Consider the following 17,295-nt stretch of genomic DNA (forward strand, 5'->3'; position numbering starts at 1 on the left):
AGGCCAGATAAACATCAGCCAATAGAAAACGAGGCTCCCTCATTTTCTATTGGCTGTTGAGTTGTCAATCAAACTCCCTAGTATAACTGACTTGTCGGAGCGCGGGGATTACGTGGTTTACGCAGCGGTTCTTAGAGGCTTTTTCGAACTGTCGCTTCCTCGCATTTCACACAAAGTTTGTCGTGACGGCGGACGAGAATCCACGATCGGTTCGCCCAAAAAGAAAGTCAGTTTTTTGAGGTCACTGAAAGAAGAAGAGAAGGGGGAAAAGGAGCAAAGCCAAACTGAGGTGATTCTTGGAGATCTCGTCCAGCGATGGCGCGACCGAAGCAGACGAAGGGTCTAAAAACTGACGCGTCGGTCGCTGAATTACTTCTAAACAAGTCGCTTCAACACTAATTCTGAACGCGCACAAGGACTGTCGCTGTATTTCTCTTCCCTTAAAAAAAATCCTCTATACAACCTTTAAGTGTGCATATGGTGTTTTAATAGTATTATCTACTGTGCTGATCTACTGCTTTTTTGGTCATCTTAATGCAAACCAGGTTCTCGACTTCACCAGTGGCCACTTGAACATGAAGTATTGATCCCATCACACATGACTGCCCTGATTACAATCTAGTGTTTCTGATTATAACACTTGGCTACAGGGGCAGAGTTTGGAGTGTGGATGGATATCTGTTAGACCAGAGGTGTCCAAACCGAGCCTGGTTCATCAGCCGGTTTCACTTCGTGGAAACCGTCTGACCTCACAGCGTTAGGATTTGTTCACTTGACGGTAGGCGGGTACTTTTTTTAAATTTAACCAATCGCTGCTATTTGGTTGTGACGTATGTAATGCGCCACTAACGGGGGATAACTCGTATATTAAGCTTTTCCCAAATCCCGTAGGAAGAAGGACAATAACGTCTTTCCCCTTGATAAAATTCACCAAACATTCTCTTTGTTCCAGCTTCAATTCCTCGATCTCGGGAATCGTTGCCAGCACAGAATATAGGCAAGTTTCATTGTTGACAAAAGCGTGCGTTGCATGCTGGGAATTATTTTGGTCGGCGGCAATAAACACTAATTCAACATGACGGACGGAGCGAGAAAGCACGTAAAGGGTATTGATCCCGGTTATTTATCCACTCTAACGGCAGAGGACCGAAGATGATTTGACCAGAAATTGGTCATAAGCATCGACGGAGCCAAATCACCCTTTTCAACCCCGACAAAGCCTGGACCAAACCAAATTTCTGGTCGGAATCACCAACTACCTGGACAAATATTCACTTCGGCGTGATATCCACAATGACTTGGTGGAAACTCCTGGGCCATTCACAGCAGAAAAGATGAAAACCTCCAAGAGTCTCGATGTGTTGTTGAACTTGTTGGAGTCCACGGTTTGTTAGGATCTTCTACGTTTGCTCTGCGAATGTTTGAAAGCCGTTTAATTCACCGTTAGCGGTTCTTTTCACTCAGAATACGAAAAAGACATTTTCCTGCTTCTATTTGTGCATCCGATAATGAGGCAGGAATTTACCATTATCGGGGATAAATACGCGAGGTTACGAACTGTGTTTGAACGCTATCCTGTTTCTTGCCTCCGACCAAAATATTTCCCAGCATGCAACGCGGGCTTTTAATAACAATGACGTCAGCTGAAACTCGCCTATATGACTCTTCGCTATTTAGCTGGTGCCCAAACTCGCACTTCCGGGGTTTTTACGAACTGTCTAGTGTATTCCGATTCCTGACCTAGTCGCTGGAGAGAAATTAAATTGAGCAGAGGCACTAGGTGGGGCCAGTCCGGCTGGTCCAAACCATGGCCCAGGAGCAAGATGTGGGCATTTTTGTTGGCCCTCAGGCTTACTGCTCCATTGACCCAAATGACCAAAAGTGCTACTTTTTACTGCAGATTTTGAAAATGTTGTCTGCTGTTATAACATAAATAGCATAAATGTTCCAAGTTTTATTAAAGGTGTTGTAGCTCAGTCAAACCAATGTCAAATGCAACATTTTGAATGATTCACATTATTCTCCTGCAGTCAGTAACATTTCACTCTAGGCCCGTCACAATAAAAACTATTTATTCCGTATGACAGATGGAACAATCATTTTTGGGAGTCAGTTTTTATTGTGAGTACTTTTTTTTAAGTAGGAATTTTTCATTACTTTTCCTGCAATATGATAAGATTTAAGCTGAGGAAAATCGAAGTGTCCATTTGCCATTTATTTATAGCAGCTGTACATTTAGAATCCTTTTTGTGAATAATTGTTTTTTTATGGTTTGGTATGTCATCTATATTTAGTTCAGCAATACATCGCACTTCAAAATATGTTTTTGCGACAGGTCTACCTCACTCGTATAAAGTTCTGTGACCCCTGCGTTAGCCCAGTCACACTGTACTTATATATCCAGACTACACTCCTCCTCCGCCCTCACTCTCCCCTTTAGACCTCCAGGTACTGCCCAGTTTCCCATCTGTGTCTGAATGTGGTTCAGTCGCACTTTAAGTCAAGCTTTTGGATTTGGAGTGGGTTTAAGCACACAGTGTAACCACCAGCTTGTCTCTCTGAAGGACCTGTACCTGATTTTTATCCCACGTATTTGAGCAAACTGTCCCGACCTCCCGCACGCGCCTTTACGGATCTTACCGATAACGAGGATGACTTTGGGCCGAGGGCGGGAGGGGTCGAACACCTCGTACTCCTCGTACTCCTCGATGAGCTCCGCCGTTTCAGACAGGTCGGAGTCGCTCTCGATGGAGAACTGGTTTATGGGAGGCAGTCTGTCGTAGCGTCTGTACGGGAAGTTGGGGCTCTCCGGCATCACTGAGGAGACACAAAGAACTGGACATTAAATTAATTAAGACACAGGACTACATTTATACCATCCTCCAGACCACAACTCACCCTTACGTAACAGATAGTTTACCTTACGACCTCTTGTATATACATAGCTGAGATATATTTGTATTACTATATTTCAATATTTGTTTTTACTTGTACATATACATTTATATAATTATGCCTTATTTGACACCAGTCTGCTATTTTTTTGCTATTTATTTAGAATTTATTATCACCATTTATATTTTTTCTCTTAGGGCCAATAGTCCACGTGGGCATGTTACATTTCCCTATCAAGTTTAAACTCTCTATATTATGTCCATTTAGTCCAATTTATAGACAGATAAATGTCCTTGTATGTGGCATCGCATCAATATTGAATAAAGCTGAAATACGATCCTCTTTCCACAAAATTCTACACGCATTGAACGTCACAATATATTATGAAACTTTTTTGGGGGGGTTAGTGGGGCATTTACAGATTGCCAGTGCGAGCCTGCTGACAATGGGCTCGCCTAACACGGATTTATTAAAACCGACTGTGAACCCATTGAAGTAAATGTGATCAGTGGTAAAATGGAAACTGCAGACGTATGTGTGCTGTTTGGAATCATCTTGAATTTGGTGACTCATCTCTTCTGACTGCATGTACACAGGAGGGATGGGCATGATTAGTCGATTCATCGATAACTGATCATTAAGATCATTATCGATTTCATCGATTACGTTCATTTTAATCGACAAACCGAATGTAGATTGCTGTGCGTTGCGTAGTGTGACCAAACAGGTCCGTACATGTGTCTCTCTGCACTCAGAAGGAGCGAGACACAAACAGTAGGTCAGTCTGCATCAACGTACCGAAGCACAAATGTGTATTTAACGACGACTTGTACAAGAAATTCCACGCTTTCCGTTGCGTTCGGGACAAGTGTGAGTCCATGTGCACAGTGAACAAAGCAGCACATATATGTTTCGGTGTCCAGTGGGAAAAAGCTTTACCAGGTGAGAGTCGCGCAATGTCGATGACGAGTCCCATCTCCCACTACGGGTACATTACGGTGTCCTGGTTTTGACAAACGCAAATATGGTCACACTAACCTGTATTCCATTATTGTGCTGCATCAGCGACACAAGAGCTGTTTTTTTTTTTCCTTCGCTTAGTTTATGCAAATTAGCGATGCGGTTTTAAGTTTTGTTTTTGTGAGACTTGCACAAAGCTGAATTAAACACATAATAATGTCAAACGGGCTGATGTGGCTCTAGAGTGGTGACGGTTTATATGTCATCAAGTTGAATTATTTATGCAGATTAGTAGAGCAGATAGTGATAATAATTATGATCATTTTAATATAAAAAAAACTTTAATAATTAATCAATAATCAATCATTAATTCTCCCGATGATCGATTAAGAAAATTGAATTGAATGCCCATCCCTAGTTGTAACTGTTGATGAGCCGAACATGATGGAACGCTACGATGACATGTACATTAAGAGGCATTAAAAACGCAACATTCAAATTTTTTCGATATTATTTCTCAATTTAATAATGAATTCGGTGTTGCAAATTTGAATGATATTGAACATGAAAGGACAAAAACAACAGTAGAAAAGGCAATCGAAAAAAACTAAAGAAAAATTCAGCCACAGATAACAAATGTCAATATCTTGTGCGTCCACCGTTTGCATCCAATAACGCTTGCACTCGTCGTGGCAGAGAAGTAATAAGCGCGTTGATTTCGGCCACCGGAATCGCGTCCCACTCTTCCAACAGTTGCTGGAAGTGGGATACGACGGCGCACACGGCGATCCAGATTGTCCCAGAGGTGTTCTATCGGATTCATATCTGGAGAATAAGGCGGCCAGTCCGTAACCTACACGTTGTTTTCAGCCAGACACTCCTGACAGATGCGTGCGATATGCGGACGTTAAAGTTGGCACCGATGGCCTGCTCTCTCTCGATTGCTGCTAAACGTGGCATGATGACCGTGTGTGACATCTTTCATTTTTCCTCCAGGTTTTTAAAGCCTTCACCAGCTGAGCTCAAATCATCGAAAGTTTTCAAACAATGTCCTTACGACTCACACGTTGAAAAGTAGGGATTGGCACCGTCCCGCACGTTATTTTGTTCTTTGGGCTGAAAGGTGTGGCTCCATTGTTTCATAACCCAAAACAAAACAGTTTTCATGTACAAAGTTTTTTTATTCAAAATAATTTGGCATTTAACATTGTTGCGTTTTTAATGCCTCTGAGTGTAGATGAAGAAAACTGGGCCTGTGAAGTTGTAATAGCATCTTTGCAAATGTCTTCCTGGTTTGTGACGCAAGCGTGAATAGAGCTTATAAACACACATGTAAAACACCCCCAGCGTGATGTCACTGCAAAGTAGCAATTCATGATATCAGTAATGAGTTTCACTTTTTAAGAGCTGATGGGAGCCTGGCAGGGACCAAACAGAAAGCTCAGAGGTGTCATGAATGCACGTCTGTTTTATTGGCGACATATTTGCCCAATGCAAATGACTGACGCAGTGTTCATGCAAAAACAGGACAGATTTGCATCGGAGCCACTACCTGATTTGTTTAAGAGAACAAACACAGGAATAACCGGCCTGTGCAGACTAATGGAGCATTTATCCACATTCTCATGGACAAGGATGGCATAACCTGGAATTCTGGAGTGACTCTTGATGAAGCTTGAAATTCATTTATTTTCTCATCTTTTTTTTTGTCATTTGGTGCCTTCTAAATTTACCAAATGTCCTAGCAGAGTTTAATTAAAATCTGTGAAATACTGTTGTTTCTTTTGATGTGTTACCTGGTCATGTGTAAGATTATTTGATTTGATCCTTACCGTTTCTGAAGAGCGACCGTCTGGACTGTCCTCCGTTGAGAGGGGGGAGGGACTTCTTCTCCTGCCCCACGAACGTGTCCCAGCGCACCTTCTCCGTGCCCCCGAGCTCGCGCACCTTCTTCAGGCATGACTCCAGGTACTCGATGGGGTCCTCCGGTCGGTAGTACATCAGCCCCGTCAAGAGGCTCTGCACAAGGGAGAGACAAATGAAAATTTAGACGACAAATGTATGAAGAAGATGTCAAGAGGTCAAATTTTAGAACAGGAAGCCCATGTTACACTATTTTCTTATCTGTTATAATGTGGTTTCCTTCTTAAAAACAAACCTGTAGTTGTGTTTTATTTCATTCATACACAGTGTTGGGAAGGTGACTTTTAAAACATATTCCCCTACAGATTACAGATTACACACCCCAAAATGTAGTTTGTAACATAATCCATTAAATTACTTAAAGTGAGTAATGTAATCTGAATACTTTGGAATACTTTGGAAAGTAGCAAAGACTCAGATATCTTCACATAAGATGTTTTATCTGCTAAAAAACAATAAAAAGCCCAGACTTTACTTAACCATATTAAAAATATGATTGATTGAAGAGGAGGAGGAGACACGGTCCGCACGGCATGGTTTAGCCCTGTTAAAGTCTGTTTTAGTTCTGTTTTAGACCTGTTTTAGATCTAGTTTATACCTGGTTTAGTCCTGGTTTAGACCTGGTTTTAGACCTGCTTTAGACCTGGTTTTAGTCCTGGTTTAGACCTGGTTTAGACCTGGTTTAGACCTGGTTTTACCTGGTTTACCTGGTTTAGCCCTGGTTTAGACCTGGTTTTAGTCCTGGTTTAGACCTGGTTTTACCTGGTTTAGACCTGGTTTAGACCTGGTTTTAGACCTGGTTTTCCTGGTTTTAGTCCTGGTTTAGACCTGGTTTAGGGTTTTTGGGACCTGGTTTAGTCCTGGTTTAGACCTGGTTTAGACCTGTTTAGTTTTTAGAGTCCTGGTTTAGACCTGGTTTAGACCTGGTTTAGACCTGGTTTTAGAGTCCTGGTTTAGACCTGGTTTAGACCTGGTTTTAGACCTGGTTTAGACCTGGTTTAGACCTGGTTTAGCCTGGTTTAGTCCTGGTTTAGTTTCCTGGTTTAGACCTGGTTTTAGACCTTGGTTTTACCTGGTTTTCCTGGTTTAGTCCTGGTTTAGTCCTGGTTTAGACCTGGTTTAGACCTGGTTTTAGTCCTGGTTTAGACCTGGTTTTAGCCCTGGTTTAGACCTGGTTTTGGTTTTAGTCCTGGTTTAGTCCGGTTTCCTGGTTTAGACCTGGTTTAGACCTGGTTTAGACCTGGTTTTAGTCCTGGTTTAGTCCTGGTTTAGACCTGGTTTAGACCTGGTTTTAGTTCCTGGTTTAGACCTGGTTTTTAGACCTGGGTTTAGACCTGGTTTAGTCCTGGTTTAGACCTGGTTTAGACCCTGGTTTTAGTCCTGGTTTAGTCCTGGTTTTAGACCTGGTTTACACCTGGTTTTAGCCCTGGTTTAGACCTGGTTTAGTGTCCGATGAGTGGAATTACCAAACACAAACAAAAAGGGGATATAGCCCTTTGAAAACAGGAAAATACCTCTGTGTAATCCATTTATTTCAACAAAGTAACTGTAATCCAATTACCTCTTATGGAAACAGTAACTGTAACTGAATACAGTTACTCATAATTTGTACTCTGATTACATAACTCAGGTACATGTAATCTGTTACTCCCCAACACTGTTCATACATGTTTAACACAAAAATCCTGCATATTTAGGCGGTAATATGTGGTAAAAGAAAAAGTGCTCCACTGTGTTAAAACTAGGGAGGCAACAATATTCGATATAATATTGAATCGTTCGATACCAGTGTCACGTATTCATTCGATACACGTGTACAGCGATACCATGCGCGCTGTGTTGTCATTTATTTTGGTCCAAAATGAAAACAGTTATTACAGCGTCCTTCTCAGATGCAGCAAGAAAACAGCTCCATAGGGACACACAGCTAATATATTCTAACATTTTATCTTTCAGACACTTTTTATTTCGCACTGATAGACAAAGATATGAACTTTTAAATACTTTAGAATCGCTTTTGGCTTTACATCAGCTTTAATCAAATGTGGTCATATACACACACGACACGACTCACAACTCAACAGATCAGATCTTTTTCTCAGATTATTTTATAAGTTTTACTCAGAAAACTTTTTTTTAAAGATATTTCTATGTAATATAACACAGTTCTAGTGTCCAGAAAGAAGTGTAAGAGCACAGACTGTAGGGGGCAGTGTGGGAGGAGCTGCTGGAGACAGAGCAGCGCGGACAGAGACGCAAGAGGAAAAAAGAAATCATCAAATCATCATCAAAGAAGGAAAAGTCTGATAGTGCAGCTCCCCTACAGTCTATATTAAGAGCAGACGGGTATATTATAAAATATAAAACAGCCTGAGAAAGCTCCGTTCTTATTTTATAAAAGAGAAATGGTTATGTATTTATTTATTGCTCGTGCTGTTATTTTGTTGGCATCAATTTAAAGACAACAACAACAAATCTGACAATTAACATAAATAAACACATATTTCTACCATTATTTGCCTTGTCTTTGCTGCATGAACAAAAGGAACAGGAAAAAGATCAATCTTATAAACCCTGCTCCTTTCACAGATCAAAAAAATTAAACATTTCTTTAATAATCATTCCCGCACCCCAAAGATTAAAACAAGTCACCGATCAATAAGCCCCACACGTTACAAAATCTCACTTGTGCTTTTCATTAACTTAAAACATTTTCCTTAGTCACATAGTTATTTTATGCTTGAACATTTTCTTGAATTTTCACTGAATAAAAATTTCAGTGTTGTAAATCATTGAACCAAATGAACTAAAACCCTTCACATATAAACTACAATTGTATAGTAGTTGTACCGTAATATTGTATTGTTTCATTAATATCATAGTGTTATTAAATTATATTCATTAGCATAAAAAAATACATCAGATTTTTTTTTTTTGCGTCTTAAAATGTATCAAAATTGAATCGATATCATGACCCGTGTATCAAGATGCGTATCGAATCATGGGAAAGTTAAAACTCTCAAGAATCCATTTGTGTAATAAATCACCTTTATTGTTAAAAATTTAAACATTCCACAAAAGTTAGACTCAATCATTCAAATAATTTTAGGCTGTAGTTCTCAAGTTTTTATTATACTAACCAAACTCTAACTTTTGATCAGCTTTTATGTAAAAAAAAGTGCAGTTCTTAACCAAAAAATCTAATTATGTCTGAAGGCTAGAAATTTCTTTGTAGGGCTGGATACTATTTGAGTAGTATTTGAGCAGAACAATACCTGGTCTTTCATTCAATACTGCTTATTTTTTGCCAGTACCCTTTCTATTATTAAACATGAATCACTGGAAAGTTCCACAGTATGGCATTAAACATATTATTAAACTTACTGATTACTTATTGATACAGTAAATAAATAAACAGTTTTGGTCCTAAAACAGACCCCTGGGGGACCCCACAAACAATGCCAAGGTTTTTTTTTGATGTATGTTTTTAAGTATTTGAACTAGGGATGTGCATGATTAATCGATTAATCGATAATTGATCATTAAGAATTTCATCGATTACGTTAATTTTAATTGACAAACCGAATGTAGGTTGCTGTGTGTAGTGTGACCAAACAGGGTCTGTACATGTGTCTCTCTGCACTCAGAAGGAGCGAGACACAAACAGTCGGTCAGTCTGCAACGTACCGAAGCACAAATGTGTATTTAACGATGACTTGTACAAGAAATTCCACGCTTTCCGTTGCGTTCGGGACAAGTGTGAGTCCATGTGCACAGTGAACAAAGCAGCACATATGTTTCTGTGTCCAGTGGGAAAAAGTTTTACCAGGTGAGAGTCGCGCAATGTCGATGACGAGTCTCCACCTCCCTCCCCCCGTACGGTGTCCTGGTTTTGACAAACGCAAATCTGGTCACACTAACCTGTATTCCACTGAGTCATGTCTTTTAATCCAACAGAAGTTGACCACATCAGCGACACAAGAGCTTTAGTTTTTATCTTCGCTGAGTTTTATACAAATTAGCGATGAGGTTTTAAGTTTCGTTTCTGTGAGAGTTGCGCAAAACTGAATTAAACACAATTATAATGTCAAACGGGCTGATGTGGCTCTAGAATCGTTACGGTTTATATGTCGTAAAGTTGAATTTATTTATGCAGGTTAGTAGTGCAGATAGTAATAATAATGATGATCATTTTAATATAAAACGTTAATGATTAATGGATAATCGATCGTTAATTCTTCCGACGATCGATGAAGAAAATTTAATCGAATGCCCATCCCTAATTTGAACAGATTGCACCCTTTCTGTAAGATAACTTTTCAATCAGTTCCCAGCTACCCCTCTAAAACCATATTGTTTTCAGTTTATGTAATAGGGATGTAACAATAACCGAAATATCGTGATATCGTATCGTCAAAGTTCTCACAATAAAATCGTAGACCATCACAAGTCTCTTTGCTTAAATTAAGAGTTACGGTGCAGCAATAGCTAAAAAAAAAAAAGAGACAGAGAACTACATAGACCATGATCCTTTGCTCCATTTCAGTGCAGACTACATGAAGATACAACATTTCTAAGCACTTTCAGGACTTAGTTCTTTAGATTAAGTCTTGTCAAGGCATTTTAAGAGGAAAAAGTAGCATATTCACAGTTTTGTTAGCCTCCACAAAATATCCCAATAAATATCGTATCGTGAGACTTGGATATCGTTACACCCCTATGTAGTAATATTGAATGATAGTATCAAAGGCTTTCTTAAGGTTAATAAAAATACCGGCAGCATATTTATTGTCATCTAGTGCATTTGTGATTCCCTCCTCCAAAGGATTTCTGAATTATATGTGCTGAATAAGTCAAATGTGACCAATTAAATGCCTGTTACCATTGTACATGTATAACTCTAACTGTGCCCTATCTAAAACTTGTTGTGGCTCTTATATTTGCTCAGTTTCTTGTGGCCGCTTAAACTAGTAGCTCTCTGACATTTTAGTTTTGTGAAAGTGACTCTCCAGAAGAAAAAGGTTGGAGAAACTTGCTCTATTCCATTGATTATTGCCATTGAGGTGGTTTGTTGGGTCCTAAACCCATATTGTCTTTCATAAACAATGTGTAAACTTTTTGAGACATGAGTTGAAGAGTTTTTCAAGGATTTCTGAAAACTGAAAAAAAATCTCCATGGAGACTAGCAGCTCACAGTAAGAATACATTTTTTTTTAAGAAATTAAAAAAAACGCTGCATTAATTGAAGATAACAGTCAAAATTGGAACTGATGCAGAATCAAAGCTGTGAAGTTGTACTATTTAATATTTAACATGAGCATTCACTCTCACATTAACACAGTATGGGAACTCCAAACACACCATGTATGTCACTGGACCTATTGGGAAATCAGCGCAATTTGTAGATTTTTGGGCATTTCAAGCATTTCAAATTCAAATGTTTTTCAATCACACAGCTAATCACTCGGGGTGTACCCCTCATGTTTTTAGGCAGACATTCATTTAAAGACAGGAAGGGGAGCTTGTGCAGGTGTGTCAATGGTAAATTCCCAAAGGTCCAATAGTATTAACCAGAGAAATCAGCGTGTTTACAGCAGGCAGGGGCAGTCTCTGGAGTCAGATTTTCCATTAAGTATTATTGTTGTACTTTAAACTGTGTCATATATACATATATATATATATATATATATATATATATATATATATATATATATATATATATATATATATTATATATATATATATATATATATAACCATTTCAAAACATCAAAAAAAACAATATAAAAAACAATACAGATCAAAACAATGTAAAAAAAAAACAAAAAAAGGTTCTTATTTTAAGATGCATTTGGTAAAAACACTTTAATGTACTATGTTATTTTACTGGTGTCATTTATGAATGCATTCCACTTTTCCCATTGCTCATCGTATTTGTACCCTTTCAGTTTAAGTCAAGTAAACATCATTACAAAACATTGGCATTTACTACAAACTGACCCTTCACTGGGTGTGACTTTTAAAGAGCACCCCCTAGTGGTGTACAAAAGAGGAAGAAACCTTAGAGACAGACTTGTACATTGCTAACTTCCTCCAAATCAGACCACATCAGGCCAAGTTATGTTGACTCCTATTCCTGATGGGAATCGCCGCTGTGGTGGGTGCAGTCAGTGTAACTACATCTATCGCTGCAACAGGTTTAACCATCCTCACACTGGAAAAGAAATACCCATCAGAGGAATTATATCCTGCAACACTAAGTCTGTTATTTATATGATCACCTGCCCCTGTGGTAAAGCCTGTGTGAGTAAAACAAGCAGAATTTTATATTTTAAAAACACATGTTGCAGAGCACAGGAGTACAATCAGCTGTAAAAACATAAATTATCCTGTGGCTGCTCATTTTGTAGATTTTAATCATTCTATCTCTTCCTTAAGATATATACCATATTTTCTGGGCTATTAGATGCGCTCTTAAGCTTCCAACCCCATCAAAAAACGATTGCGCGTGTCACAATCCAGAGCGCCCTGTACATGAATCCACTCGGGTGTCCCAGCACGACTTCAGTAAACTACAAAGCCGCACCACCTGCAGCGCACGCAAACACACACGGAGCAGACAGCGACCGCACAGCGAGAAACACCCACAGACACACTCATCACTCCATGCCGACGAGGAACAGAGGAACGGACCAAATGTGTAATGTGCCACTTCTAGACACGACTGAACAACTGCGAACAGGCCGACAATCCAGCCCAGAACAAAGACCAGAGTCACCGTGAACGCCACAAACAAAGTCCCACTGACCCATCCAACTGTTGTGTTTCCTTTAAAGTCCGGTACAGTTTATTTGTGAAAAAAGTTCAAAAATATACCATTGACAGTGTGTCCTATAATCCAGAGCGCCTAATAGCCCAGAAAATACGATACATACATGCAATGTATTGGCATTGAACATGTGGAACTGCCCCCTAGAGGTGGATCTAGAAATACTCCTGCCAAAAAGAAAGCACTTCTGGATTCACCAACTTCAGACTCTTGCTCCTCACAGACTGAATATAGAGTTTTAAAGTGTTATTTTGTGATATGGTCAAACTGTTTATGTATTTAATAGAATGTTTTTATGTAAATATCTTTTTCTTGTTGTAGTGTGGGCTGAACTCAGGGTGACCTCACTCTGGGGCCTCTCGTTCGTTGGAGGGGGATATGAGCACCTGGACTGGCAACCGTTTTGTTTACTGTGGTCCAAAGCAAGAAAAATATCTGACAAAGGCTTTTTTGGCTGAAACATTATTTTAAAAATAAAAAAAGCTTTTGGACATCGGCCATCAGTTCAGAGAGTGCTATGCATTTTTTCGCTTTTGTCTTGCTGCTCCTTGCATTTGCACCTCGACAAGGATTTTGGTGTGCGTTTTGTGTTTCTTTTAATGTTATGTATGTTACAAAAAAAAAAAAAAAAAGTAAATGAAACAAAACACAACTCCAGGTCTGTCTGTAGAGAGGAAACAACATTATAACAGATCAGAAAATAGCGTAATACGGGCGCTCTAACCAATGTGGATGATTATTTTTCTTTTTACAATATTGCACTGAAAAACAAGTTCCCTTTTCAACACATTTCAAGATCCAATATTATTAACTGTATAGAAGAAAGCTCGCCATTCTTCACCAAGGATCATTTTAATTTCATCCAAACACACGCACTTACAAGGCAGTATATTGCTGTGGTAACATTTCCGAGTGGCATTGAAGTAGCCATGAATACTGACTAAATTAACTTTGTATTATATTATTATTATTATACTTTTTTTTTTTATAGCAGACATTGACATTTTGATAACACATAAACATACAAGTTCAAGGGTATTTGAGGTATTGTAATTGTTATTAAATCATTCAGAAGATTTAGATGTCGTCCATGCATGTTTGAGTAATCTAGCGATCTCTCTCCAGCCCTATTCAAACCCTCCTTACAGTTAGCAGTACGACCTCGTACAAGGCTCCGCCCACAAACCACAAACTGTGAGAGATACAGGACGACATTCATACCATACACTCTACAACTGCACAACTACTCACTCTTATGTAACAGATAATACTCCCTACAACTGTACAACTCATTCTTATGTAACAGTTAATACTCCCTACAACTGTACAACTCACCCTTATGTAACAAATAATACCTCCTACAACTGTACGACAACTCCCTCTTATGTAACAGATAATACTCCCTACAACTGTAGAACAGCTCACCCTTATGTGACAGATAATACTCCCTACAACTGTACAACTCACCCTTATGTAACACATAATACTCCCTACAACTGTACAACAACTCACCCTTATGGAACAGATAATACTCCCTACAACTGTACAAAAACTCAGCATTATGTAACAGATAATACTCCCTACAACTGTACAAAAACTCAGCATTATGTAACAGATAATACTCCCTACAACTGTACAACAACTCACCCTTATGTAACAGATAATACTCCCTACAACTGTACAAAAACTCAGCATTATGTAACAGATAATACTCCCTACAACTGTACAAAAACTCAGCATTATGTAACAGATAATACTCCCTTCAACTGTACAAGAACTCACCCTTATGTAACAGACAATACTCCCTACAACTGTACGACAACTCAACATTATGTAACAGATAATACTCCCTACAACTGTATAAACACTCACCCTTATGTAACAGATAATACTCCCTACAACTGCATAAACACTCACCCTTATGTAACAGATAATACTCCCTACAACTGTACAAGAACTCACCCTTATGTAACAGATAATACTCCCTACAACTGCATAAACACTCACCCTTATGTAACAGATAATACTCCCTACAACTGTACAACAACTCACCCTTATGTAACAGATAATACTCCCTACAACTGTATAAACACTCACCCTTATGTAACAGATAATACTCCCTACAACTGTACAAGAACTCACCCTTATGTAACAGATAATACTCCCTACAACTGCATAAACACTCACCCTTATGTAACAGATAATACTCCCTACAACTGTACAACAACTCACCCTTATGTAACAGATAATACTCCCTACAACTGTATAAACACTCACCCTTATGTAACAGATAATACTCCCTACAACTGTACAAACACTCACCCTTATGTAACAGATAATACTCCCTACAACTGCATAAACACTCACCCTTATGTAACAGATAATACTCCCTACAACTGTACAACAACTCACCCTTATGTAACAGATAATACTCCCTACAACTGTATAAACACTCAACCTTATGTAACAGATAATACTCGCAGCAATTCTCGGCAAATATACAAAAACGTGATACAAAACGATACACTACAACTTCACAAATCTGATGCAACGTGCAGTAGTTTCATTAGCGGAATGCATGCTGATTTTGTTGTGACAGCGCTTTGAAGGGGGAGTGACTTAGCACAGGGAGCAAAGGAAGGCGAGACTCAGAGCATCAAAAACAAAAGTGAAACTAAAACAGGTTAATACATCTTCAAAATATAGCAATATATTTCAAAACAATAAAAGTTAACATCTAAATACGTCATTTTAAAACTTTTTAGTAAATCTTAAAGGTGCAATGTGTAACTTTTCTGCTGGAGGGTCAGATTCTTTTCTCTGTGGAGGTTATTACTTTGTCTGGAATGTTTCACAGTATGGCATTAAATCTTTCTATCTTCGTGGAAACCAAACCTGGCGCAGTTACAAGTCAGATCTGTGGAGAGGCGACCCCACTCAGAGTCAGAACGCTGTAAAATCGCCTGTAATTTAATAAATGAGCTGTTTAATGTCACACTGTGGAACATTCCAGGCAGAGCAATGACATATGCATAGAAACCAAAAAGTTACACAGTGCAACTTTAAATATAATGATGTTAATGACCAGTCTAACCTTTCATATGCACAGAAAATTACACGGCGAATACCCAAAGACAAAAATAAGCAGCGAGAAGAGATGTTTTTGTTCCTATTTGTTCATTTGTCTCTTACTGTAAACTGCCTGGCAGCATCGACACGGCTGTGGTTTTGGTGGAACATTACGGGTCTATCTTTGGTAGTGGTCTAACGTCTGCTCACCACGGCAGAAAAGCCTGTTCCTGGTACACGCTGGTCTCATTCCTGACATTGTGTATGAAACCACATCACCAGACTGACACAGCCACATTGCTTTGTTCAGCTAAAAATATGCACCAACTTTGAGAAATGTCAAATGTGAAAAAGCAGAAAGTAGAAAGTTGAATCCATCCGGGGCTGCGAGGTTACCGTATTTTTCGGACTATAAGGCGCAATATCAATAATGTTGAACTCTCTCGTCTATTTTCATACATAAGGTGCACCGGATTATGATCCCTTAGCCCAGGCATCCACGATCTATTGGCAGATTGTGGTGTAATTTGCCCGGCGTTACAAAGCAGCCTTATGTAACAGATAATACTCCCTACAACTGTACAACAACTCGCTCTTATGCAACAGATAATACTCCTTACAACTGTACAACAACTCACTCTTATGTAACTAATAATACTCCCTACAACTGTACAATAATTCACCCTTAAGTAACAAATAATACTCCCTACAACTGTACAACAACTCACCCTTACGTAACAGATAATACTCCCTACAACTGTACAACAACTCACCCTTACGTAACAGATAATACTCCCTACAACTGTACAACAACTCGCTCTTATGTAACTAATAATACTCCCTACAACTGTACAACAACTCGCCCTTATGTAACAGATAATACTCCCTACAACTGTACAACAGCTCGCCCTTATGTAACAAATAATACTCCCTACAACTGTACAACCAGTTACCCTCATATGAGAGATAATACTCCCTACAACTGTACAACCAGTTACCCTCATATGAGAGATAATACTCCCTACAACTGTACAACTCATCATTATGTAACAGTTAATACTCCCTACAACTGTACAACAACTCACCCTTATATGACAGATAATACTCCCTACAACTGTACAACAACTCACCCTTATATGACAGATAATACTCCCTACAACTGTACAATAGCTTGCCCTTACATAACAGATAATACTCCCTACAACTGTACAACAACTCACCCTTATATGACAGATAATACTCCCTACAACTGTACAACAACTCACCCTTATATGACAGATAATACTCCCTACAACTGTACAATAGCTTGCCCTTACATAACAGATAATACTCCCTATAACTGTACAACAACTCACCCTTATGTATGAACGAAACAAAACACAACTCCAAGTTTTTGAGAACATTCTAAGGCTACGTTCAGACTGCAGCCTGAAGTGACCCAAATCTGTGACCTGTATCTGATCTTTTAATGACAGATCCAATTTTTTCAAATGTGACCCAGGACATTTTGATATGTGGTCCTCAAACCGATACATATCTGATCTTTTGACATGAGACTTCAGTCTGAACGGCCAAGGCGCATTCATCCGACCTACACGTTATCAACAAGCCACAAATGTA

At 39.0% G+C, this 17,295-nt stretch overlaps 1 protein-coding gene across 1 annotated transcript in view; it reads right to left on the bottom strand.

Moving 5' to 3' along the window:
• Positions 1 to 2,500: 2,500 nt before the first annotated feature.
• The window catches only part of LOC129408241 (adenylate kinase isoenzyme 5-like), a 29,928-nt gene continuing 15,133 nt past the window's right edge, over positions 2,501 to 17,295 (bottom strand). Inside the window, exons 2-3 of the mRNA XM_055151369.1 lie at positions 5,688 to 5,874; positions 2,501 to 2,817 (exon numbers count right to left, since the gene is read on the bottom strand). Coding sequence (XP_055007344.1) covers positions 2,501 to 2,817; positions 5,688 to 5,874 — 504 coding nt within the window. The remainder of the gene's footprint in view (positions 2,818 to 5,687; positions 5,875 to 17,295) is intronic.

This window comes from Boleophthalmus pectinirostris, unplaced genomic scaffold (genome assembly GCF_026225935.1).
Source record: "Boleophthalmus pectinirostris isolate CB_2022bp ecotype Guang Dong unplaced genomic scaffold, ASM2622593v1 HiC_scaffold_16, whole genome shotgun sequence".
NCBI classification, from domain to species: domain Eukaryota; kingdom Metazoa; phylum Chordata; class Actinopteri; order Gobiiformes; family Gobiidae; genus Boleophthalmus; species Boleophthalmus pectinirostris.